Raw genomic sequence first — 27,425 nt, 5'->3', positions numbered from 1 at the left:
TTGTCAATTTTGGCTTTTGTGCCATTGTTTTTGGTGATTTAGTCATGAAGTCCTTGCCCATACCTATGTCCTGAATGGTATTGCCTAGGTTTTCTTCTAGGGTTTTTATGGTTTTAGGTCTAACATTTAAGTCTTTAATCCATCTTGAATTAATTTTTGTATAAGGTGTAAGGAAGGGATCCAGTTTCACCTTTCTACATATGGCTAGCCAGTTTTCCCAGCACCATTTATTAAATAGGGAATCCTTTCCCCATTTCTTCTTTTTGTCAGGTTCGTCAAGGTTGTAGATGTGTAGTATTATTTCTGAGGGCTCTGTTCTGTTCCATTGGTCTGTATTTCTGTTTTAGTACCAGTACCATGCTGTTTGGGTTACTGTAGCCTTGTAGTATAGTTTGAAGTCAGGTAGAGTGATGTCTCCAGCTTTGTTCTTTTGGCTTAGGATTGACTTGGCAATGTGGGCTCTCTTTTGGTTCCATATGAACTTTAAAGTAGTTTTTTCCAATTCTGTGAAGGAAGTCATTGGTAGCTTGATGGGGATGGCATGAATCTATAAATTACCTTGGGCAGTATGGCCATTTTCACGAATTGATTCTTCCCATCCATGAGCATGGAATGTTCTTCCATTTGTTTGTGTCCTCTTTTATTTCGTTGAGCAGTGGTTTGTAGTTCTCCTTAAAGAGGTCCTTCACATCCCTTGTAAGTTGGATTCCTAGGTATTTTATTCTCTTTGAAGCAATTGTGAATGGGAGTTCACTCATGATTTGGCTCTCTGTTTGTCTGTTAATGGTGTATAGGAAAGCGTGTGATTTTTGTATCCGGAGACTTTGCTGAAGTTGCTTATCAGGTTAAGGAGATTTTGGGCTGAGATGATGGGGTTTTCTAAATATGTAATCATGTCATCTGCAAACAGGGACAATTTGACTTCCTTTTTTTTTTTTTTTTTTTTTTTTTTTTTTTTTTTGAGATGGAGTTTCACTCTTGTTGCCCAGGCTGGAGTGCAATGGCACGATCTTGGCTCACTGCAACCTCCGCCTCCCAGGTTCAAGCGATTCTCCTGCCTCAGCCTCCCTAGTAGCTGGGATTATAGGCATGTGCCACCACGCCCGGCTAATTTTGTATTTTTAGTAGAGACTGTGTTTCTCCATGTTGGTCAGGCTGGTAACGAACTCCCGACCTCAGGTGATCCGCCTGCCTCGACCTCCGAAAGTGCTGGGATTACAGGCGTGAGCCACCGCGCCCGGCCTGACTTCCTCTTTTTCTAACTGAATACCCTTTATTTCTTTCCCCTGCCTGATTGCTCTAGCCAGAACTTCCAACACTATGTTGAATAGGAGTGGTGAGAGAGGGCATCCCTGTCTTGTGCCAGTTTTCAAAGGGAGTGCTTCCAGTTTTTGCCCATTCAGTATGATAATGGCTGTGGATTTGTCATAAATAGCTCTGATTATTTTGAGATATGTTCCATCAATACCTAGTTTATTGAGAGTTTTTAGCATGAAGGGCTATTAAATTTTGTTGAAGCCCTTTTCTGCATCTATTTGGATAATCATGTGGTGTTTGTCCTTGGTTCTGTTTATATGATGGATTATGTTTATTGATTTGTGTATGTTGAACAAGCCTTGCATCCCAGGGATGAAGCCAACTTGATCATGGTGGATAAGCTTTTTGATGTGCTGCTGGATTCAGTTTGCCAGTAGTTTATTGAGGATTTTTGCATCAATGTTCATCAGGGATATTGGTCTAAAATTCCCTTTTTTTGTTGTGTCTCTACCAGGCTTTGGTATCAGAATGATGCTGGCCTCATAAAATGAGTTAGGGAGGATTCCGTCTTTTTCTGTTGATTGGAATCGTTTCAGAAGGAATGGTACCAGCTCCTCTTTGTACCTCTGGTAGAATTCGGCTGTGAATCCATCTGGTCCTGGAGTTTTTTCGGTTGGTGGGCTATTAATTATTGCCTCAATTTCAGAGCCTGTTATTGGTCTATTCAGGAATTTAACTTCTTCCTGGTTTAGTCTTGGGAGGGTATATGTGTCCAGGAATTTATCCATTTCTTCTAGATTTTCTAGATTATTTGCATAGAGGTGTTTATAGTATTCTCTGATGGAAGTTTGTATTTCTGTGGGATTGGTGGTAATATCCCCTTTAACATTTTTTGTTCCGTCTATTTGATTCTTTAATCTTTTCTTCTTTATTAGTCTTGCTAGTGGTCTATCAATTTTGTTGATCTTTTCAAAAAACCAGGTCCTGGATTCATTGATTTTTTTGTGTCTCTGTTTCCTTCAGTTCTGCTCTGATCTTAGTTATTTCTTGCCTTCTGCTAGCTTTTGAATGTGTTTGTTCTTGCTTCTCTAGTTCTTTTAATTGTGATGTTAGGGTGTCAATTTTAGATCTTTCCTTCTTTCTCTTGTGGGCATTTAGTTCTATAAATTTCCCTCTACACACTGCTTTAAATGTGTCCCAGAGATTCTGGTATGTTGCGTCTTTGTTCTCACTGGTTTCAAAGAACATCTTTATTTCTGCCTTCATTTCGTTATGTACCTCGTAGTCATTCAGGAGCAGGTTGTTCAGTTTCCAAGTAGCTGAGCGATTTTGAGTGAGTTTCTTAATCCTGAGTTCTAGTTTGATTGCACTGTGGTCTGAGAGACTGTTAAAATTTCTGTTCTTTTACATTTGCTGAGGAGTGCAACTGTGTGGTCAGTTCTGGAATAACTGTGATGTGGTGCTGAGAAGAATGTATATTCTGTTGATTTGGGGTAGAGAGTTCTGTAGATGTCTGTTAGATCCACTTGGTGCAGAGCTGAGTTCAATTCCTGGGTATCCTTGTTAACTTTTTGTCTCGTTGATCTGCCTAATGTTGACAGTGTGGTGTTAAAGTCTCCTATTATTGTTGTGTGGGAGTCTGAGTCTCTTTGCAGGTCTCTAAGGACTTGCTTTATGAATCTGGGTGCTCCTGTATTGGGTGCATATATATTTAGGATAGTTAGCTCTTCTTGTTGAATTGATCCCTTTACCATTATGTAATGGCCTTCTTTGTCTCTTTTGATCTTTGTTGGTTTAAAATCTGTTTTATCAGAGACTAGGATTGCAACCCCTGCTTTTTTTTGTTTTCCATTTGCTTGGTAGATCTTCCTCCATCCCTATATTTTGAGCCTGTGTGTGTCTCTGCACATGAGATAGGTCTCCTGAATACAGCACACTGATGAGTCTTGACTCTTTATCCAATTTGCTAAGCCCTGACCCCAGAGGTGGAGTCTACAGAGGCAGGCAGGCGTCCTTGATCTGCGGTGGGCTCCACCCAGTTCGAGCTTCCCTGTTGCTCTGTTTACGTACTCAAGGGTCAGCAATGGCAGACGCCCCTTCCCCAGCCTTGCTGCCACCTTGTAGTTCGATCTCAGACTGCTGTGCTAGCAGTGAGTGAGGCTCTGTGGGCATGGGACCCTCCAAGCCAGGTGTGGGATATAATCTCCTGGTGTGCCGTTTGCTAAGACCGTTGGAAAAGCGCAGTGTTAGGGTGGGAGTGTCCCGATTTTCCAGGTACCGTCTGTCACGGTTTCCCTTGGCCAGGAAAGGGAATTCCCCGACCCCTTTTGCTTCTCGGGTGAGGCGATCCCCCACCCTGCTTTGGCTCACACTCCGTGGCCTGCACCCACTGTCTGACAAGCCCCAGTGAGATGAACCCGGTACCTCAGTTGGAAATACAGAAATCACCCGTTTTCTGCGTTGCTCACTCTGGGAGCTGTAGACTGGAGTTCTTCCTAGTCAGCCATCTTCTGTGTTCTCTTTTTAACAATTGAAGGTATATTACATGAGCTCCTTTAGCTTTCTTCATCTTCCCTTCTTTGATTTTTCTCTAACATGTCCCTCACTTCCTTGCCAAGGGCAATAGCCCTTTCCATGCTCTCATTGTATCCTTTCCTGCCTCCTCTAAGAACTAATTATATTAATTTTCTCCCTCTTTCAGTTTCTTCAATTTTGCCTTCTTTGGTTATTGGCACATTTTCTTCTACCATTATTTTCAGAAAGCTTTTGTAAACAAAGAGCCTTTCCTTGACTCTGTTTTTCTTCATGCCTACCAGCCCAACTCAGCAATATTTATTGAGTGACTACCACTTATCAGGCATTGTTCTTGGAGCTAAGGAAATAGTGGTGAACAAAAAAGGAGTTACTTAGTAGGGCATGGTGGCATGCATGTAGTACTATATACTCAGGAGGCTGAGTATATAGGATCCCTTGAGCCCTGGAGTTTGAGGCCAGCCTGGGCAACATAGCAAGACCCTTTCTCTTATTTATTTATTTTTATTGTACTGTAAGTTCTGGGTTACATGTGCAGAACGTGCAGTTTTATTACATAGATATACACGTGCCCTGGTGGTTTGCTGCACCCATCAACCTGTCACGTACATTAGGTATTTCTCCTGATGTTATCCCTCCCCTAACCCCCAACTCCCAACAGGTCTCAGTGTGTGATGTTCCCCTCCCTGTGTCCATATGTTCTCATTGTTCAACTCCCACTTATGAGTGGGAACATGTGGTGTTTGGTTTTCTGATCTTGTGATAGTTTGCTGAGAATGATGGTTTCCAGCTTTATCCATGTCCCTGCAAAAGACATGAACTTATCCTTTTTTATGGCTGCATAGTATTCCATGATGTATATGTGCCACATTTTCTTAATCCAGTCTGTCATTGATGGACATTTGGGTTGGTTCCAAGTCTTTGCTATTTTGAATAGTGCTGCAGTAAACATACGTGTGCATGTGTCTTTCTCATAGAATGATTTATAATCCTTTGGGTATATACCCAGTAATGGGATGGCTGGGTCAAATGGTATTTCTAGTTCTAGATCCTTGAAGAATCACCACACTGTCTTCCACAATGGTTGAACTAGTTTACAGTCCCACCAATAGTATAAAAGCGTTCTTATTTTTCCACAACCTCTCCAGGATCTGTTTTTTCCTGACTTTTTAATGATCGCCATTCTGACTGGCGTGAGATGGTATCTCATTGTGGTTTTGATTTGCATTTCTCTAATGACCAGTGATGATGAGCATTTTTTCATATGCTTGTTGGCTGCATAAATGTCGTTTTTGAGATACTCACTTCTAATTATTACCTGATGCAATGTTTTCTTCTTGGGGTTTTTTTTTTCTCCTCCTTTTTGACTTCTTCAGCCTTTGACATTCTTGAACCTTAGACAAATTCATATGGAAGCAGGAAATTTTCCCTGACAACTTCATGGGTGGTAACTGTAGTGCACAGGTGCTAGGACTAGCCGGCCGTTTCTGTGCCAGCAGGGACAGACTCCATTCGCTTGGTCCTGCTACTTTCCACCGCTCACAGGAGATGGGGAATGCAGGTGAGTGGGTGCAGAAGCTGGGGTGAGGGCTTTTGGGCACTGACGGGAGCAAAACTGTGCAGCCCAGCAGCAGCGTCTAGGGGGTGCCTATGACCCCTGAAGCCCAGAAAGAGTGTTACAGTCAGTGCTTTTTTAGCTTTGCCGTCTGCTGATGGCTTACGTGTTAGCAGCTCAGTGGAGGGTCAGTGTGCCAGACTTTTGCACCTGCATCTGAGTGTGTTCTTGTCCGACATCCAGGGGGAATGAGGTCTCATGAACATATTGGAGATATTAAATGCAGGAGATTTTATTGTTGATGAAAGTGGCTCTCAAGGAAGGGGAGCTGAAAAGGGAATGGAGTGGGAAGATAATATTCCCCTGGAGTCTGGCCATCCTGGCCAGATTCCTCTCCAAAGCAGTGCTGTCAAGCCATCCCTCTGAAGTCAAGCTGCCTCTCTCCAATGTCCAACCGTAGTCTCCATCATCTTGCTACTTCTCCTCCTCTCTCTGCTGGGTGAGGTTTTTATGGGCACTGGTTGGGGAGTGGGGAAGGCCAAGGGTGATTCTGGAAAAGGCAACATTCGAGCAGGAAAACAGCAATGTGTGTTCTCACTTTGGGCCGTGGTTTCACGCTTGAGGGTGGGGCCATTACTGGGGGACCCACCCTCTTCCTAGAATTTCTGTGCCTCCTGTCCCTATCAGTATCAGAGCCAGGTTTCCTTATCTGTAAAATTTGTATGCTGCCATGCCCTTTCCCAAATTGTGATTAAACGTGTTAATGTATCCTCATGAAAGCTAAGGGAAATGTGTTTAATAAATATTTCTTCTCGTCCCTGTTTTGCCTGGTTTCAGTGCACCATCATGCCCTGCCATATCATTTTTATGAGGTTGGCAGTATTATTATCCCTGTTTTACAAATGAGGATACTATGATCAGTCATCTAGAAGGTGGTGAAGCCTAGGATTCTAACCCAGCACTTTCTGACGGTAGAGTCCAAACTCGAAGACTGTGCTAAATTGACAGCATACTAAGAGTTGTTAGAAACTGTAAGGATTCTTAATTAGAATTTTATGAAATCTCTGAACCAACAGAGCTTTTTAAATAAGGTTTTCTTCTTATTTGTGTGTGTGTGTGTGTGTGTGTGTGTGTGTGTGTGTATGAAACAAGCACAGATAAACGGGTCCTGTGCAGCCTTTCTTATAAAATTAATTGATAACCAACTGAGGAAATATAGCAAAAGATAGATTTCTGTGTTTTGAGAAATCCAGGTTACATACAAAGTGCCAAACCAAGAAATGGAAACCATAAGCAGTAAATCATAATGGTAGTGCTGAGGAACAATTGTGTGCTTGCATCTGGCAGCACTGTTAGGGAATTGGAGCTTCATTGACCTTGCATATGAAGCCAGAAAGTGGTCATGTCACTCCCTTAAACACACCTTTTAGCATTGTCAATGAAGTTCTTCCAGGTTTTCACCTAAGGTAATAGATGGTATTGTTCCCTGCTAAAGAAAACTAGTGATTTTGTCAGCAAAATGGACTCAATGTCTTCTGCTTGCCTACAGAAAGGGTGGGGCCTGTTAGCACAGTATGCAGACTGCCTTGGATGCCCTGCAACCAGAAAGGCCAGTGGAGTACATTGTAATCGGGGGCATTAAATGGGAGAATGTTCATAAAGCACCTAGGGCAAAGAATGAGTTCCCATGAAGAACTAGTTTTATCAATGCCCTTAATTATTTTTCTTTCCTTCTCATCTTTTCTCTTCGGCAGCACCGTGACTGTAGGTAGGATACTGATTTTCCTTGAACTTTTCCTGTACTGTAGTCATCTGTTTAATTAGCTCTGGCAACTGCTAAGTAAGATTCTGTCCTATCCATTTACTCTGTTCCTTGAATCTGGTTGCCAGAATTAAGGATGCTACAAAGAACACAGAATCTTGAAGTAGGGAATTCTTGAACTCAGGTAAAGTCTAAACCTTTGAAATAGTCATTCAACAATAAACTTGAAAAGTATCTGTTGTGATTATAAAGGAAAGCACAGGCATCAGATGTACATAGCATGTAATGACCTCTTGCAGCAGCTGTTGAAGTCATGATCATAGATATGTCTTGGAACTAGTGATAGCACCTTCAATTTCGAAAGGAGTGGCATAGCATTGTAGCCAACAAGTCAGGTCTGTAATTCTTATTTTATTAAATACTTAAATGCTATAGACAAGTGCTGTACGTAATCTTGAATTGTCTTCTCTCTTTCCAAGGTGAGTAGATTTATTTTTAGGTGAAGACTATAGTTAAGACACTTCTCTGGAGTCACAGAGTAGGAAAGAGCTACGGTATTTCTACTCCTTCATCTTCTTTACATTGTAAAATAAAATGTCCTCTGTCCATCCAAACCCACAGAATGGACTCAGAGACCTGGACAATAGCGAAAGCGAGACTTTTAATGACAGTCTTGCAAGATTGAGTGTCTGGCGTGCAGGCACACCCAGCACGGTTTTAACAAGCAATTTATCCCCTAGTGTGCAGGACTCTCCCCCGGTTCCTTATAGGCTGAGTAGTACTGTAGGTCATATCACCTATTGATTGTTAGGCAGGGCTTTAGGTGTGTTTTTAGGGTTGTCTTGCTGCATTTTGTTGCAGCCCACAATGCACTGCAATCCTAGTTAGCTCAGGGGCTCTTCAAGTATTTGATTTATGACCTAAGTTGTTGGGCAGGCTGATAAGAACAAACAAAGTGAGCTGTTTTGCAGACTAATAAACTTTTATTTTAGACTCAAATTCTTTGGTTCGGGTGAGAGAAACTAAGTGGTGGAGGAAGTGGGAGGCCAACAAGGAGGCATCAGCTATCCAAACAGGGGCCTAGTATATCCTGTTTTTTCTGTGGTTTGCTGACCTAAGCTGATTCATGGCACTTTGTTCTGGAAATGGACCATGGTATACGTTATTTCCTTCAATTCTCTCCTTTTTTTCTTTCTACTCCTATTTGTCCCATTTCTGCATTTATTTTTGTGTCCTTTAGTTCTTAAATTTATTAGGTACTCCTTTAGGGACTTCTCTATTGAGTTAATATAAATGTTAGAATTAAAAGAATTTGTTAGATTTCTCCAACTTCAGTGGCCATGTGGATTCTTGGAGATCTTCTGGAATGCCAAGGTGAATGGAATAGCCAAGTGAACTAAGGCACAAGTCCCAGTCCAGTTGGACAGTAACAGGTTATGGAGGTTCCGTTTCCCATAATACCACCAGACATTAGCCTGGGGTATATGAAGAGCTGAGTAGTTGCCTTTGTTTGACTTACCAGTAACATTTAGGATGTGGGTACAAGTTGAGAGTTTTCCCACGGGCTTACTGAACTCTGTCCCCTGTCTAGAGAGGCAAGAGGAGTGGTTTATATTCCCTATGGAGAAAGAAGGGATCGCTCTAGGATTTGACCTTTGCAAGGTTGGAAAGAGCAATAATAAACTTTTGCAAGTTTCATTTCCCCATGCATCCCTGTCCTGGTATAGAGCCAACATGCAATGCATTCCTTTGGGATTGGTATCCCATTTTAGGGGAAACGGAACTACCAGTGCTTGAGGCCGCCCAGCAGAGCATGCATAACTGTTGCTTCTATTAAGAGCTAGTACTGAAAATTTGACCCATTCAACCCAGGCAGTTACATCCCCATATTTTTAATTTTTAAAGTCTGCCTTAAGTTAGTTGTCTTAAGGGTCATTGTCTGGTGGGTTAAAGGAAGTAGTAAGACCAGGAGTTCTAGTAATTCTGGGTGGGCTTGGGGTGGAATTGGTGATTTGCCTAAGAGCTAACCATCCCACGGAATCCCTTCCTGAGATCATTATTCCTAATGTATACCTCCAGGGTTCCTGGTCTAGAGTAGCTGGGTTGTTTATGGTAATTGATATAGGATTGCATTTTAAATTTTTACAGTTAGGTAGCATGGGGCCCTTATAGTTTATTTTTTAAGGGTTGGTTTTCAGAAGAATGACTCAGCTGGCCTTGATATTGTGTGGTCCACCAGACCTGATTCCAGCTAGCACAGGGGCCCAATAACGGTCTGTTTCAGGACATAGATATTTGTCTGCTTGTGACAACTACTTTTGGTTCCGTGAATTCCTGCAAGGTAAGACTTGGCAGGCATTAAATTTTATAGTTTGTGGGGTGGGGGTGGAGGTTTTAGTTATGTTGACTGTTAGTTTGATTAGATATTTCCTACTTTCCACCCCTAGTACTGGGCCCTATCCAACACTTAGGTTTCCTTTCACCCCTCGTGTTAGGATTAATCCTAACCGTATCCACACCCAATGATGGAGCCTGCTCATAGCTTCCTTTTAGGTTTTCCTTAGAGTTAGCTTTAAGGGTTTCTTAGGTGATTTATACTCTCCGTATTCACCCTTTTCCCTTTCTTTCAGGGGTTCTTTTACCAGTCTCTTGACCTGAGTGTAGTGTGCTTACCCCGGTTCAGCTGTTTATACGGCTATTTTAGTGATTAGGAGCACTTTATATGGACTTTCCCAGCTTGGGTGGAGCATGTCTTCTTTCCAGGTTTTAATTAGCACCGAGTTGCCAGTCTGGAAGTGGTGAACTGTGAACTCAAGAGGCAGGGTTCGAGTTAGAAGTTTTTTTAACCTAAGGGATGTCAGGGTGGAGGATATGCCCAGTATATAATTTTTAAAAAATTGGTCTTTGATTTTCATAGTAGAAAGGTTAGTAGTCCTGCCTAAATATGGCCTTAACCCAGGAGGTCTTTTTCCAGTAGTCTGTTTTTTTGTTTTAAGACAGAATCTCGCTCTGTCACCCAGGCTGGAGTGCAGTGTGTGATCTCAACTCACTGCAGCCTCCATCTCCTGGGTTCAAGCTATTCTCCTGCTTCAGCCTCCCAAGTAGCTGGGATTACAGGCATGTGTCACCACACCCAGCTGATTTTTGTAGTTTTAGTGGAGACAGGGTTTCACCATGTTGGCCAGGCTGGTCTTGAACTCTTGACCTCAGGTGATCCACCTGCCTCAGCCTCAGAAAGTGCTGGGATTACAGGCTGGAGTTAGGTTAGGCACTTCCCCAGGGCCCACTGATCCCAGGAGGAACTTGGGGAGGCAAGGGACTGACCAGCTGGCTTCCCAGGGTGCCTTTGGTCGGGCCCTGCTGGGTCTGGCACTGGGCCAAGAGCTGCTGGTTTGAAGAGCTAACAGCCTGTGGCACTTTCCTGAGGGGCACTTTCATTAGCAAAAGTATTCCTGGCTCCACCCGCACTTCCTCTTTCTTTGCTTTGAAGACACCATTCCTCTCCCTGGCAGGCCAAGAGCTGTACTGTTTGTATTCCACACCACCCCTGCTGGTGACCCAGCAATTGTAAAGGGTCTCTGGTTTGTCCTGCTCTGGGAGGGGACTTAGTGGCTTTTCCTCCTCCTCAGCTGCAGGGATCCTCCCCCAGCCCAGCCAAGCTCTGGGAAATAGAACTTCTATACATCCCACCTCAAAGCGTCTTGGCAGACTTCTCCCCAGCATGAGCATTCTCTACTTCAGGGATTGCAAACTGGCATCCTCTTTTGCCTGTATTGGGTTTTTAAGTTTTTTGAACTGATAACCAGCATTTAAAAATCCCATTTTAGATATAAAGAATTCTGGCCTCTGACAAAGCAGACAATTTGGCATCACAGCTGAGCAGCTATGGCCCCTTTAACAGGGTGTGCCCTCTTCAGTTAGTCACAGTCCCTACACAGCCCTGCAGCCCTCCTCCTCATCATTTACTGGCCCTGTAGTCATTTGAGTTTACAACCCTCTGATCTAACTTATGTAGCCCCCCAGACCTTCTGCAGCCTTACTGACAGCTGCCCATGGTGGACTTACAGCCTCTCAGTAAAACAACAACAAAACCTTAATGGTCATTTCATCCATTTACCCTTCCATAATCTGAATCCTTTCTACCGCCTTCTGACAAACAGCCATCCATAGGCAACCCACTACTCCTGATCCTAAACTCTCCTCCACATCCCTTTCTCATTTGCATTGCCCAGTTCCCAGGCTCTGTCCTGCCTCAGTGGCCACACTGCACCCTTTTCCTGCACCTCCTTGTTGCTTGAGCCTCTAGAACCTTCCCCCAGCCCTGCCAGTCTCTCCACATCCTCTCACCTCTTCTTGTACTCTTTCTTCCTTTTACATTATTTTTCTCCCCAGTCTCACCTTCTGTGTCTCTTTGATCTTTGTCTTTTCCAGTCTCTCTCTTGCTCATTTTCTTCTTTTATCTCTCTCTCTGTCATCCCCTATTTCCTTTTTCCCTCACACTCAGTTTCTTCCTCTTTCTCTCTCAGGGCATGAGCTGAGCCTTAACTGTGCCCTGGCTCCCCCATGTCTGACAGACAGTTCTGACTCTTTTTCTCTGGGCACTAGCGTGCCTGCACAGTGTCTTATACTGCCTTCCCTGTCTCGGCTGCTTAGTCCAGGGGCTCCCACACACACAGCTGTGCACCGGGCTTTCCCTTGCCTTCAGGGTCAGCAGCTTAACTCTTTCTGGCCCTCTACGTTTGCCGTTTCCTCCCCTTTATCTTTCTGATTTCCTTTCTTTTCATCTTTACCCCTTTCTTCTTACAGAAACCTTCTGAGCTTCCCTTAGTAATTCCTTAATTGGTTTTTCATTCTATCCATTAACCTTTTGCAGTTTCTTAGTAATATCAGGCCAGCTTTTAGTCAGAAAATTAACCTTTAAAATTAAAGGCCTTGCCCTACTGGGTCCTTTGGCTTAATCCTGAGTATTTTCTCATTTGATCCCTGAGCCTCTGCGGCAACACAGAAGGAGTCTCCGGTTTTTTTGTTGTTGAATCTCAAATGCTTTTGAGACATTTTATGTCCTAGGAGTGGACTTTTTAATCTCTTTAATTATTCGTTCCCTTAGGTCCTGCATTTGGGCCTGATCTCTTTATTGTTATCCCATCCAGGATCTGCATTTGGGAATTTCTGCTCAGTTGGCAGGACTTCTTGCCCGGGAGGATGCTGTCTTTCCCAAATGGTTATGGCTGCCCTTATAATTATTCCCCTGTCTTCCCCAGTAAACACAATATTCATGATTGACATCATCTCAGCCTAAGTATAAAAATCGGGTCCTAAAAATTGATCTAGCTGCTAAACCGAGGGGATCTCTGCTAAGCCGAGGTTTGCTCTGCTAAACCGAGGGGATCTTCCAAGAATGGCCTCATTTCCTTTTTAAAATTCCTAACCTCAGTACTTGTTAGAGGCGTATTCACAAACCCAACTCCTCCCTGTCCCATAGGGACTTCTCTAAGAGAGTACATGTTAGACGTCTACTGTTCAGAAGAAATAGGGAAATTCTCAATGTCCTTCTTACATTGTTCTAATTCTTTCCTCAAGTTTGGATAAGGATTTAAGGGAGCATTGGGTTTAGCTCCTTCATGATCCCCAGATTCCTCTTTCTCCGACCTTCCTGTTGCCCCCTGATCTCCCTGTCCTCTACCTTGTGAGATGTTTGGGGGAGGGGCAAGTGTGTTGGGGGTCCCAGGGCTTTTCACTGGGTGAGGGCTCTTTACTCTGCTCTTCCTCTTTAAGGGGGAACATGGGGTTAAATCACTAATCCAACAAAGAACATAACCCACATCCTCTTGTGACGATGGATTTTATCATTCGCGTAGAGAATTAAAGCTTGGCACACCCAGTCCTCATCTGAGCCAAACTTAGGCCAAAAGACCGAAGGCTGACAAATGGGCTTTTTGGGCCAGATAAAACAGCAATACTCTATCATCTTTTGCTTTTCCTTGTTCCTGGTTTGGGGATTATCCATTCAAACCTGCAACATTCTCCCCAATGGACTATCTGGGAGAATGTCAGAGGGGGTCTTTTTAGTTCACTGTTTCCTTTGTTCTGTAGGCCTAGAATTCCTGTTTCCCATTTTCACTTTGTCTCTGTGTCTGAGGTTTTCGCTGTGTACTCAGCCCCACTTAATGGAGGTTTCTTGCACACTCCGGGTTCTCTGAAAATGCCCCAACACCAAGGCAGTACTGATAGTCCAACTTTCCTGCCTTGGATCATGCACGAGGTTGGCTGGTTGCCACGGTGTCTGCTTTTCTCCATGTGTCACCTCCGCTGTCTCCTGAACAAGTCTCGGGTTTGTCTGTGGCTTCTGCGGGGAGCCAAGACATCCAGAGCAGGCCACATAAATCAAGTGGGGTGTGTCTCCCTTCTCGGCTGGAGTCTTAACTCCACACAGGCACAGAGATGGCCACCAGGTTGTGAGAAACAATTCACCCGTCCAAACCCACAGAATGGACTCAGAGACCCGGACAGTAGCGAAAGCGAGACTTTCAATGATGGTCTTGCAAGATTGGGTGTCTGGTGTGCAGGCACACCTGGCACAGTTTTAACAAGCAACTTATCTCCTAGTGCACAGGTCCCTCCACCGGTTCCTTATAGGCTGAGTACTACAGGGGCACAGTCGTCCCGGATGTCACCTGTTGAGTGTTAGGCAGCAGCTTTAGGTGTTTTTTTTTAGGGTTGTCTTGCTGCATTTTGTTGCAGCCCACAATGCGTTGTAATCCTACTTAGTTCAGGAGCTCTTCAAGTATTTGACTTACGACCTAAGTAGCTGGGCAGGATGATAAGAACAGACAAAGTGAGCTATTTTGCAGACTAGTAAACTTTTATCTAGGCTAAACTTCTTTGGTTCAGGTGAGGGCAACTAAGTGGGAGAAAGGGGGACAAAGGGGGAGGCTGACAAGCAGGCATTGGCTATCCAAGCAGGGGCCTAGTATCCTGTTTCTTCTGTAGTTTGCTGACCTATGCCGATTCAAGGCACTTTGTCCCAGAAATGGACCACTGTATGCGTTATTTCCTTCACTCCATGAATATGATTGGTTTGTAAGGTGCGTATTGATTTTATTTAAGTGTAATTGCTGTTTGCTTAGCGAGTTGGCATAATTTATGATAGGCTAACTACAAATACAGATTTATTTTATTAGTCACAGCTACAGAATTTATTCCACTTGTGGAATGATGTTTTGTTTTTGTAGCAGATTAGAAAACTTTTGTTTGATGCTTTGGCAGGATTAAGCTAGGGTATAATCTTTCATGAGATTTTGGCATATTTTAATATTATTTACATAGACACTCTGCTCATTTATTATAGACAATAAAGGAACTATTGGACTAACAGTAGTAAATTTTTTCCCCCAAAAGGTAATTAATAAAATGTCTCCAACATCTCTAAAGATCACTCTAAGGCAACTCATGGAGGGGTCTTCAAAGACCTTGCAAGAAGTACTAACTATGGAGTATCGGCTAAGTCAAGCTTGTATGGTAAGAATTAAAAAAAAAAAAAAAGTCGTTTTTTAGTTCAAAAGTAACATATGTTTATTGTAGAACTTGTAAAATACACTAAGTGCAAACAAGAAAACTAAAACCACCTGTAAATTTACTCTACAAAAACACAACGGGCCAGTTAGCTTTAGATGTGTGGAAGTATTGCTATCCAGATTGTTATTAAGCCTTTATAAAATAGCAATTACATTTGCATGTCAGTGTAAGAAGCTCTCTAACCTCATCTTAAAGGAATTCAGAATAGAAATTAATGTCTTTCAGCGATGGTCTCTGTGACCTTGGGCAAGGCATATAAACTCTGTAAATGTGAATTCCCTCATTGGTAAAATGAAGAGGATTATTTATAAGCAGATAATATATATAAAGTAAATGCACAAATGGAAGTTATTAGTCTGTTACATGTTTAAAATAATGAGCATTATTAAAGTACCATTGTAAACATAAAGTGGACAATAATCACATGGAATATTGATTTCATGAAACATCTCATATTTATATTTATTTATTCTTCCAGATGACAAACTCTTTAAAGGCAGAATCATCCTTTATGTTCAGAGGACCCTTAAGAAGCATCTTATTATTTAGACTAATATATGGACTAAAGGGAATATTTGGCTTAATAGCCAGAAAGGAGACATTCCTAATGACTTTAATGTAATAGTTATTAAGATGTTCAATGTAGTTCATCTAGTTAGAAATAACTCTGTTAGCCATGTCTTAAAGTCACTCCTGGTGGGATGTAAATGGCAGCTGACGTCTATTGTTTATTATGTGCAGGTACTACGCTAGGCACTTTATATGCATTTGCTCCATTAAATCTTATGGTATCTCTAGAAGGATAGGTACTGTTATTGACTCCATTTTACACATGAAGAAATTGTGATATAGTGGTGTAACCTGCCTAAAGTTGTGCAGCTATTAAGTGACAGAGATATGGCATATGAAACCAGGCAGTCTTACTCCAGTGCCTGCACTCTTGACCACTCTCCTGTATACCTCACACATTCCATGTTTTTCATTACACTTTTAGTGCACTGCCTAGATTGATTGATTCTTGCCTTCATTCTCTCAGCAAATATGTTAGCTATGTCCCAGGCACTGTGCTCAGTGTTAGCCTTATATTGTTGAATAAGAAGACACAGTCCTTTATTTTCATGGGTTTAGTCTACTGAGACTATAAGGAACAAGTAAATAAAATAAGTAACATAATTGTAAATTGTGATAAGTACTCTAAAGGAAAACATACAGGGTTGGTGATAGAAGAGATTGATGCAGGGACAGGAGGGAGTTGGGGGGCAATGGGAAACCTCCTTAAGTAGATCAGGGAAGATATCTTTGTGATGTCACTTCATTTGTGACCTAAAGGATGAGAAAGGAGTATGTTGAGAAGACTCTTGGGCTTAAGCAGGAGGTGATTTGATTTTTCATTTCATTCGGTTCAATTTGCTTTAAGAAGGAAATTGTTGCTGCTGTGTGGAGATAGGGTTGGAGAGGTTCAAGAATGGTTTAGAGACCAGATATAGATTTCCTGCAGTGATCCAGGTATGAAATAGTAGTGCTGAGACAAGCATGGTGGCAATGGAGAGAAGTACATGGATTTGAGACACATGTAGGAGATAGAATTGATAGGTCTTGCTGGATGTGAGGGAAGGAATGCATTTAGGAGTTCGAGATTAGAGGAATGAGTTGGAGATTTAAATCTGAAAGACACCAACAGCAATTAAGAAAACCTTGGAGATTCATTACTTACTAAACGAGAGTGCTTACTATGTCGTAGACACTGTTAGAGGTACCCAGGTACATAGATTCCAGGTACATAGGTGTGCTCCAGGGGTAGAGGTTGAAAAGGCAGAAAACAGTTTAAATCATTATCTTGGGGAGTAGAGAGTAGGATAACAGACAAAATCCCTGCCCTCCTGGAACTTACTTTATAATGGGGAAATAGACTGTGAACAAGATTAATACATAAAATATATATTATATGATTATAAATATTAGGGAGAAAAAGGAAGCAGGATATGTGATATAGAGTAACAGGGGGATGAATTGTAGATGGGATGACCAGAGGAGGCCTCACTGAGATGTTCTTTGAGTGAATTCCTGAAAGAAGTGAGGAAGTGAGCCATGCCATTATCTAGAGGAAGAGCATTCCAGGCAGAGGGAACTGCAAGAACAAAGCTGTGAGGCAGGAGCATGACTGCCTGTGCTAGGGACCACAAAGAGGCTGTGTGGAAGTGGGTGGGGGGTGGAGGTTGTGGTGAGTGAGAGATGAGGTCAGAGGAAACAGTGTAGAGAAAGGCTGTGCAGAGCATACAGAGCCTTGAAGGTCTCTCTAAGGACTTTGGCTGAGTAAAATGGGAAGCCACTAGATGATTATGAGGAGAGGAATGCCATGATCTTATACTTTAAAGAATTGATCACTCAGGCTGCTATGTTGAGCACTGAATAGATAAAATCATATATAAAGAAAATGAGAGTCCAGACCTGAGCCCTAAGGAACTCTAACATTTTGAGATGTGGTAGAGAAAGAGCAGTAGGAAGGAAAAACAGGATGGAGAGGTAGGAGGACCAGGAGAGTGTGGTGTCACAAAAGAAAGAGGAATGTTTCGGGGAGGAGGGTGTAATGGACAGTGTTGAACGCCGTCGAAGTGTAGATGAGGTTAGAAGTGTCATTTGACCTTGACGATGCCGACATCATGGGTGGTTTTGGCAAGCCATTTTAGAGGAGTGGGGGCAGAAGTTAGACTGTAGTAAGTTGGAGAGGAAAAATGGGATGTGAAGAAGCGGAGAGAATATGTGTAGGTGAATACTCTTGAAAGTGAAATAGGATAGAAGCTGGGACTGTGGAATCAAATGAAGTTCCTTTTTTATTTGTAAGATGGAAGGTACTAGAACATGTTTAAAAATGATTGGGAATGATCCAATAGAGAAAAAAGATTATGTTGATGATACTAATGGTAGTTAGTATTTACTGAACACTTAGTGTCAGACACTGTGCTTGGATGTGGATTAAAATAATCCTAGGATGGATGTATAAATTACCTTTTCATATAAAGAAACTAGGGTTGGAGAAATTACTAGTCCGAGGTCACATAGTTAATATGTAGCTATCAAGATGTGAACCTAGCCATTTGAACTCAGCTATATTGCCTACATTGGTGATTCTAGGAAAAGAAAAGTGAATGACCACATCAAGCAAAGTCCGTCCTTGAGAAGGCAAGAGGGGATGTGAATTGGAATGCAAGGGAGGACTGGTCTTTGAAAAAGGGATGGTCCTTTCCTCCATGGCATTGAAAGGGAAGGCAGGGCAGATGGCCGCAGTTGCCTGCAGGTGTTTTAGTGGTGGGAAGACAAGACTTCATATCTAAGAGCTTCTCGTATTTTTAAAGAAGTCAGAGGTTAAGTAATTGGCTGAGACTATAATCAGAGTGTGCTCTACGGGTAGAGGTTGAGAAGGCAGAAAACACTTTAAATCATTATCTTGGGGAGTTGGGAAGAGATCTTGGATTGTTTGGCAGTTTTCTGTGCCTGTTTGAGATTTTTGATCATGAATTTTAATGAAACCAGTCACAGTTGTATGATTTTCTGCAGCAAGACTTAGCTGCTGAAGTGCAGGCAGGGGTACGTGGTAGGGTTTAGTGGGTGCCAGGATTTTGCTAGGATTGTAAAAAAGAAAAAAAGGTTTGAGGGAGATGATGGCATTTTGACAGGAAGGTGACCATATTAAAGGACTGGTGAAATTGGGCTGGATGAAGAGCAAAGTGAAGCCAGCACGGATGGGGAGAAAGTCGTAGGATCAGTGGACCTCAGTAAGATCAATGATTTGTGGCAGTGGAGATACTTGAGCAAATAAGATTAGGAGGTGGTGATCAGAGAGTGGCTGTCAGAGGTGGCTCATCTCTGAATGTCATGGTTCAGGTTGTGGCCATGGGAGTGGAAGGCTGAAGTGAGTAGAGGAGAGAGAAGATAACCCAGAATAAGGACACCCAGAAATTATCCCCATTGAATCTCAATTTTCTTTCAGAGAGGTCATGACTTTCATGAAGGCGTTAGAGCTGGTAAGTGGCAAATGGGAACTTAACCATTTTGGGGAAATGGGATTTGTGAGCATATGCTGTTAATTAAAGAAGATACAGATTATGCATCCCAAATCCTAAAATCTAAAATGTACCAAAATCTGAAACTTTTTGAGCACCAACATGACACTCCAATGTTCATTGGATCATAAGTATAATGCAAATATTCCAAAATCTGGAAAAAAAAAAATCAAACCTGAAACACTTCTGATCCCAAGCATTCCAGATAAAGAATACTCAACCCATAGTTGTTTTAGTAGTGAAAATTGAACTTTTATTAAGATTGCAAAATTGTGTATGTTTTTAAAGAATATGTTACCATCTGGGATATGAAAAGGAAGATCAGTCTTTGAAACTGATAATTGTTTTAAAAATTCACATAACTTGGCCACTGTTCCCTAATTTATATATAAGGTAATCCTGCCCCTACAATCATGGACTGCCTCTGATAAGTGCAGCATTGAGCTTGTAAACTCATCCTGCTGCCATCCTGCTGCTGTGGCCTTTGAAACATGCATTTATTCCCTTATAAAAAGCCCTCAAATCCCCTACCCTTTCTCCCTCTTTTGTGCTTGCCTGGCAAAATTGACCAGTGGTCTAACCCTACTTTCCACCTTCTTGCCTGTACCTCAGCAGTTAAACATTGCTGGGGAAAAAGACCATATGATGTCATTAGTAACATCTGCAGATTGTCTTATTAATACTTTCCATTTTGCTTATAATCTCCAATGTCAGCATATTTAGAAAAAGCAAGTGAAGTGCTTGACTGTTTTTTCTAGCAAACTTGCAACAATTCCTTTTTATGCGTAACTCTTACCCTTATAAAAGCTGTTATTTATGTTGTATAAAATGAGTTGTTCCCTGTGCATGTATTTTGCATATCTAATGTTCCTGTTTTTATTAATTATTTTACTATAGTGCAGACTCTGGATATCCTTTTTTTTTTTTCTTTTTTTTGAGACAGGGTCTCACACTGTCGCCCAGGCTGGAGTGCAGTGGTGCAGTTTTGGCTTACTGCAACCTCCACCTCCCAGGTTCAAGTGGTTCAAGTGATTCTCCTTCCTCAGCCTCCTGAGTAGCTGGGACTACCAGCCCATGCCACCACGCCTAGCTGATTTTTGTATTTTTAGTAGAAACGGGGTTTCACCATGTTGGCCAGGCTGGTCTTGAACTCCTGATATTATGTGATCTGGCTGCCTTGGACTCCCAAAGTGCTGTGATTACAGGAGTGAGCCACTGTGCCCAGCCTGGATATACTTTTTTATCTGAATAAAAGGTTATGTTATGTTCTCTGAGCTCTTAAGCTTTGATAAACAATCACTTTTCATAGAGTTCTCTTCATTTCTGACATGATACAATATCAGAAATAAGGACTTCATTGAAATCTTTTTAGTATTCAGCACATGGAGCTGATCAGAGGAGATGGCAGTGTGTCTTGCGGAAATTAAGTAACATAGGCATTTTCCTCACGAATTCTCTGCAAATTCTTGCTGCATGTGGATTACAGCCTAGACCTCTGATTTTAGAGGACCTGTAAGCATACAGGGTTATATTGTTAAGGTATTCATTATATGTTATAATAGCCCTTCTTTAAAAAGAAAGATACGGTTTTTAGATAAATACTGTTATTTTGAGGAAAAAATGTTGAAACCAATCAGCATCAAAGTTCTGATTCATAAAGGAAGTGCTTATTATACGACTTTTTTTTGTTTTGTTTTGTTTTTTTGAGATGGAGTCTCACTGTGTCGCCCAGGCTGGAGTGCAGTGGCAAAATCTCGGCTCACTGCAAACTCCGCCTCCTGGGTTCATACCATTCTCCTGCCTCAGCCTCCCAAGTAGCTGGGACTACAAGAGCCTGCCACCACGCCTGGCTAATTTTTTTGTATTTTTAGTAGAGACGGGGTTTCACCGTGTTAGCCAGGATGGTCTTGATCTCCCGACCTTGTAATCTGCCCACCTCAGCCTCCCAAAGTGCTGGGATTATAGGCCTGAGCCACCGCGTCTGGCCTATGCTACTTTTTAATGAAGAGAAAGTATATTGCCGCCTCTTTCAGAAAGCAGCGTCTGTTCTGAGATTGAAAACTGTTGTGTTCTTACATAGTCAAATGTTTGCTGCAGTTTGCTAATAATAAAAACATATTAGCAAGTTAAAGTAAATTAGCAAATTTTACAGTTGTTAAAAATTCTTACTGTTAACATCTAGAACAAATTACTGCTTTCTGGTTATAGAGGAAAAAAAGACCATCTTAGTGGAGCTGGATACCCACTCAAACTCCATGTAGTGGCTATCTCAGGAGACTTGCAAAACCTGAGCTGCCTACATGGCACAAACTTATATCTATTCTAGTAAAAAAATTGTCAGCTTGAAATAAAATAACAAATTTGATTAATAGTCTCTTTCCTCTTGTCCTTCGGTGGGATCTCAAGGAGACAGGTAGTATTGACCAGAAGACTTACAGTGAAAGAGATTCTTGTGGAAAAAATGTGCCAGGGTTGTTCTTTGTTCACACTGTCCATGGAATATAAAACTTTCAAATAGTAGGGATCAGAACATCAGTGTTTAATATCGCCACTGATCTGATGCCAGAATCTCATAGTAGGCAGTTAAATCTTGAAAACAAAACCTCCAGTATCTGCATTTAATTGTGTGTAAAAGCTTCCCTCCAGCTACCAAGGCAGTCTTCTTCCTTGGTTCCCATACTGCTGCTTTAACTATTTTAGGCTTTAAATGCTAAATTAGGTTTTTCTAGTTCACTATAGTTTGCACATTTAAATATTTCCATTCTTCACAAGAATTATGTGCATTTTAAGCATGGTTGAAATTTGCTGCCACAACCATAACTTTAAAATTTTGAGATCATTGTAGATTCATGCGATTATAAGAAATAATACAGAGATCTCGCATACCTTCCACCCAGTCTCCCAAATGATAACGTGTGTATAACTACAGTATACTGGACATTCCTCCGCCTTTTTTTTAGGAGAAGTTACAGATTGCCTCATAATCCTGTGGGGATACTATGTGGCTCTGATGAGTGATGACTACACTGAAATAGGAGAACTAGACGGTTTCATGATAACCTGATTTTTTTAAATCCAGAGCTGTCTGAACTGGAGGATTCAGCAGAACAACAGTATCCACATTTAATTATGCATGAAGTCCCCTTTTCTCTACCTTAAGCAATTAATTTCCTCCCAAAATTCAATGTGGAGGAGGTTAGAAGGCACATCTGGTCCCTCTGCCCTCCCCTGCCTTTACTTTAAACCACTGGTTTTACCTGTTTTGTAATGTGGAGGTTTCATTGGCAATTTTATTTCAAGAAGAAAAAAAGAATTCTAATGTTTAAACCACTGGATTAATCCAGTAGGCTTTATTAAAGCTAAGACATGAGGCTTAGGAAGTTAGAAAATATCCACCCCAGTCATCAAAAGTATATTGCTGTCCATCTCTGGAGATTTAATTTAAAAGAAAAATAGAACACATATAAAAACTTTGCAGGAAAAAAGTATGATAGAAAAATGTGCCTAGTATAAGAATCTCTGTCAATTCAGTAAGTAAAATCTGGCAATATTAGAAAAAAATAATGGTATTAACATTTGTATCTTCTCTTGACAGTTTTAATTGATAAAGACCAGAGTCCAAAATGGAAACCAGCTGATCTAAAAGAAGTTACTGAGGAAGATTTGAATAATCACTTTAAGTCTTTGGGAAGCAGTGATTTGAAATTTTGAGGTGACAGGCTTTTAAGGTATATTTTGTAGCATGGGTTGGCAGTCTACAGCATGTGGGCCAAATCCAGCCTGCAGCCTGTTTTTATATACCCTGTAAGCTAAGAATGGTTTCTGCATTTTTAAATGGTTGGGAAAAGAAATCAAAGACTAATATTTCATGACATGAAAATTATCAGAGTTCACAAATAAAGCTTTATTGGAACTAGCTATACTCATCTGTTTATATATTATCTGTGGCTGCTTTGAAATGAGTAGTTGCAATAGAGATGGTAATGCCTACACAGCCTAATTATTTACTGTCTGGTTTTTGTCAGAAAAAGTTTGTCAATCCTTGTCTTAGAAGATGGAAAAATGTGAGATTCTCTTGAGTGGTATATCTAATTGAAATGGGATCTTTGTTTGGCTTTTGGTAGTGGCTTGTATGTTGATGAAATCAACTTAGGTATAGAATATAAAAAATAAAGACCCTGAAAATTGTTTTGGATACTGTGTTAATGCCTCATAGAATTTTTGTTTTGGATACTGTGTTAATGCCTCATAGAATTTTCTCCATATATGAGTGTGTTTTAAAGTAACTGAGTTACTGTAGCAGAAGAGCTCCTTTTATAAACATTAGAAACCTTGGGCAGAGAGAAAAGATTTTTATTAACGTCCCTCTTCAGTATCAACTCAGACTTGGTCTTCCCTAAAATAATCAGAATACCATCCCATGGTGAAACTGAAAGCATTATTTTCTTGTTATTTGTGATATTTGTTAATCTGGTAGAATGAGAAATTAGGAAACTCCAATCTCTTAGAGACACTCTGTTTTTTTTTATAATTTACATAAGACTTTTGTGTGATAATTATCCTTACAAACAAGGTTCAAGTCAGGAGAAAAAAATTAATTGAAAGCAAGAAGACTTTTGTTCAAAAGATATTCAGTAATTGATATTGTTAATGAAATAAGTACTTTTTAAGGTATGAAAGAACTAAAAGGTATTCCAGACTCAGAACCTTAAAGTTCTGGGCAAGAATAATTTTTAAACTAAAGTTAAGTTTATAAATTAACAAAGTAAACAAAATTTATGATTTTGTTTTTTGTTTGTAATTTTTGTTTAATTTTAAAGGTAAGTTTATAAATTAAACAAAATTTATAATTTTTGTTTGTAATTTTTGTTTATAAACAAAATAAATTTTCTGTAACTTGTTATAGTTTCTCCTTCATCCCATACTCTTTAGAAACTAAGTGAACTTCAGGTTTATAAGAACAAAAAGCCAACAGAACTGAAAAAGACATTAAAGATCATGTCCTGCACCCTTCTCATAGATGAGGAAATGACAGCCCAGAAGGTATTGCGTTTTCTCAGTTCTTAATCTGTTTTATGTGAAGCATTTTTCTTTCAAATAATTCAGTAACAGATCTGGAATAAAGATGCCATGATATTGGATACATTTACATTTATACTCTTAAAGGTCCTAAATTGGACCTGAATGATCCAAGAAATTATTTGTATAAATGGATTTTTGTTCTCTATATTTGTTAACAGTGCAGAAAATGTTGTCTTTTATATTGTTAAAAAATTCAAAGTACACAATGTCAGAAAGCATTTGCTTCAGTTAAATAAGAACTCACACTAGTTAATTGCAACTGGACTTTTATTATGCAGTTACAACAACAAATGTTTTCAGAAAAATATTTGGAAAAAATATACCACTTCATAGCTAAGTCTTACAGAGAAGAGGATTTGCTAATAAAACTTGAGTTTTGAAAATTAAGATGCAGGTAGTGCTTCTGAACTAATGCCCACAGCTCCAAGGAAGACATGTCCTATTTAGTCATTCAAATACAAGATGAGAGCATTGTGATTAAGCAAACAATATATTTGTTAGAACTTGGTTTTTAAATTACTGTTCCTTGATATTGCTTATAAAGAGTCTCTAACTTTTGATTTCTAAAATTATGTAATACAAAAGTATAGTTTCCCCATTTGATAAAAGGCCAGTGATACTGAGTAGGATATATGTGTATCATGCTACTTCATTCAGTGTGTCTGTTTTTAATACTAATAAGGCAGTTTGACTGAAATTATTTCTCTGGGACTAAGGTGATTATCATTTTTGTCCGCTTCAAAATTGTGCTTTAAGTGCTGATAACCACAGGCAGACTGCAAAGTACTGATAAGGCAACAAAAGTAGAGAATTTTAGGATCAAAGGCATGTAACTGAAAGGTAACAACAGTACATAAGCGACAACTGGGGAAGGCAGCAGTGAAACATATTTGTGGGGTTAAGTGAGTCATTGTAAATAAGGAATTTGCACATTTATTTTCTCTGATAACCTGCTTCCATGTTGCCACCTGGAGGTTCTTTGTTGTGCTGGTAGAAGCCCATTTGCCCTTACTCTGGATTTTCCAAATGTTTCCCTTTCCAGGAGCTAGTCAGTCTTTCAGTCATCTGTTTCCATATGTCTCCTGCCTTCTCAGACAGTCCTTCTACTCTGTTTTATTGTTCGTGAAAGACCTTCAAATTGAAGTAAAGCCCATATTTCAATATAAAGATATGAAAGAAGGCAATATCCTATCAGTGATATTCTCATCCATCTTGTCATGAAGGCCAACCTATACCATGATAACTATCACATGTAATGTAAATTTGTTTATTCATCTCTTATTCATTTACTCATTTTTTTATTCATTTGTTTATTCATCTTTTTCCCATTTGCTCCTGACTTGATTTATCCACTAGCTCACTGATTATGCAAGCCTTGTAGTTCATATATGTCATGGGTTAACATATAATACAGCATATATTTCAGACATAAGTTTTTTGGAAATATTGTACACAAGATATCGTACTCTATTAAAATGTGATTCAGGGACAAGGGAATGGTGCTTAGTGACAAAACTATACTGCCATAGTTGCTGAGGAGCGGCAGCAACAGAGATCAGACTTCTAGGTGATATGGATCTGGCAGGCATCTCTGTTACACCCCTGGGAAATAGTGGCCCAGGGCACAGAAGGAACCTGAAATTAAAATATTTAGATACAACCAGAACTCACCTGTCTGCCCCTATGTATACTGAAAAATTTAGTGGGACATGCTGCTTTACATGGCTTTGTGTTTTCACCACTGTACTTATTTTATATACCTACTTGTACGTTTTAAGCAGCAAATGACCTTGCAGCAAAAATGTCTTGGTGTGAGATGCAAAATGAATGAAAAACAACCACACCTATGCTTTTGTCACTCAACCTAAACTACTCTTCATGACCTGGAAATGTTTTATACTTATGGGTAACTTTCTGCCCTTAACCTTATAACTTCAGATCCTTGTATGAATGGGTTTGGTTGTTTTTCTATTATATAAATTGTAGATTGCAAGTACAATGGGACAGTACAAATCCTGGGACTCGGTAAAATTAGAGTTGAATGATGAGGTGTCCAAAGGCAACTAAAATATGGCATATTTCAAATAATGTTTTCCTTGCTCATGTAACTTGGAGAATTCACTCTATTTGATTGTGGGTTTCAAAGTATTAGTGTTAAAATTAGAGGTAGATTTTCTGCCTGCTTACAAGACAAATACATATTTATCTCATTAAAGAGGTCATAAGCCTTTTTTTAACCTTTATATTTCAATACCAATGGTGTATTGTGGATCTAACATACACAGGCTTAAATAATTTCCTTTCCATTTAAACTCAATGTCTACCAAATCTTGATGAAAAGATAATTCTAGAAACTCGTCTTAATTTTCCAAAAGTTATGTCTTAATTTCTTCTTCCCCCTCCCAAATTTTGTTACCACTGATCTTCAAACAGTACTTAATCCTTTAAAACAAAAAGGTGTGTGTGTATGTGCTGTGACAGTAAAAATGAAAAGGAAAAAATAGCTTCCCTAAAAGGTAGCCAGGCTTATGGAAACAGTATAATAGGTGGCTATAAATGCCCTATAGGCTGTGTTACCACTAAAAAATAACAAAAACCCAGAAAACGAATACTCTCCTCAAAGGACAGTTTTATCTTTTCCGTTTTGCAATACAACTGTAAATCTTCATGCATTATCTGGTCTGTTTTAAACTAGTCAAGAAAAAACTGGAAATAAATGCCCATATTCCAGCCCTCTGTACCTCTGAGACAGTAAAGCTTAATACACAATTAAAACTGAAACTTTCGCTTAATACACAATTAAAACTGAAACTTTCTACCTTGCAGACTAAGTTTCTGTTATTTTTAAGATTTACTGGATTGCTCTTTATAAAAGGTACCCATACTTGTTTTCTTGTATAGTTATATCACTGGGCTTCTTAATTCAATGCAATAAACACTAATGTCATGGCTTCTATAAACTGTTATCTTTAAGATGGCTTTAGGCACAAAGTCTGAGTCGTCCAATAACAGCTGTAATTAGTTAGGGCCCTGAGGTCCAAGGTGGTAGTTACACTTCTCATCTACAAAAATAAATCTTATTAAAGACAGGGTTCATTCGTGTCAAGAAGTAGAGATCCTTAACAAACAAGACTTAATGTTAATCACTAATCACTATGACTTGAGTGCCATTCCCAAGAAATTTTAGAAAAGCCTTTTTCATATCTGGACTTTTTTGGGTATAAATTAACAAAAATTGTTATTTTAAAGGACAACCTTTAAAATAACCATTGGAATTTGGGGCAGTTTTTATTCCTTAGCATTTTGTTATTTTAAAGGACAACCTTTAAAATAACCATTGGAATTTGGTAAAATAACCATTGGAATTTGGGGCAGTTTTTATTCCTTAGCATTTTGTTATTTTAAAGGACAACCTTTAAAATAACCATTGGAATTTGGTAAAATAACCATTGGAATTTGGGGCAGTTTTTATTCCTTAGCATTTTCTTTGGTGATGCCATTACTTAGGAAGAAGTGCTGTGACTTTCAGCTGATTATTGGGTGTCACAGGACCTCTGTTCAGCCCTTCAGATGGCTAAAATCTAAGACTAAACAGAGAAAT

General features: G+C 40.1%; 1 protein-coding gene across 13 annotated transcripts in view; it reads left to right on the top strand.

Annotated features, from left to right (window-relative positions):
* The window catches only part of HIBCH (3-hydroxyisobutyryl-CoA hydrolase), a 136,061-nt gene that overhangs the window by 94,684 nt on the left and 13,952 nt on the right, over positions 1 to 27,425 (top strand). For 2 of the 13 annotated variants that reach the window (XR_008522600.1, XR_008522601.2), the window contains exons 12-15: positions 14,505 to 14,624; positions 18,670 to 18,703; positions 22,338 to 22,470; positions 23,675 to 23,785. Coding sequence is in view for 6 of the 13 variants with exons in the window: in XM_054548780.2 (XP_054404755.1) it covers positions 14,505 to 14,624; positions 18,670 to 18,703; positions 22,338 to 22,453 (270 nt within the window). In the remaining 7 variants the exon portion in view is untranslated. 13 annotated transcript variants of the gene reach the window in all.

Source organism: Pongo abelii, chromosome 11 (assembly GCF_028885655.2).
Source record: "Pongo abelii isolate AG06213 chromosome 11, NHGRI_mPonAbe1-v2.0_pri, whole genome shotgun sequence".
Lineage (NCBI taxonomy): Eukaryota > Metazoa > Chordata > Mammalia > Primates > Hominidae > Pongo > Pongo abelii.
Note: the sequence above shows the minus strand (reverse complement) of the source record. Positions and strands in the feature narration are given on the sequence as shown.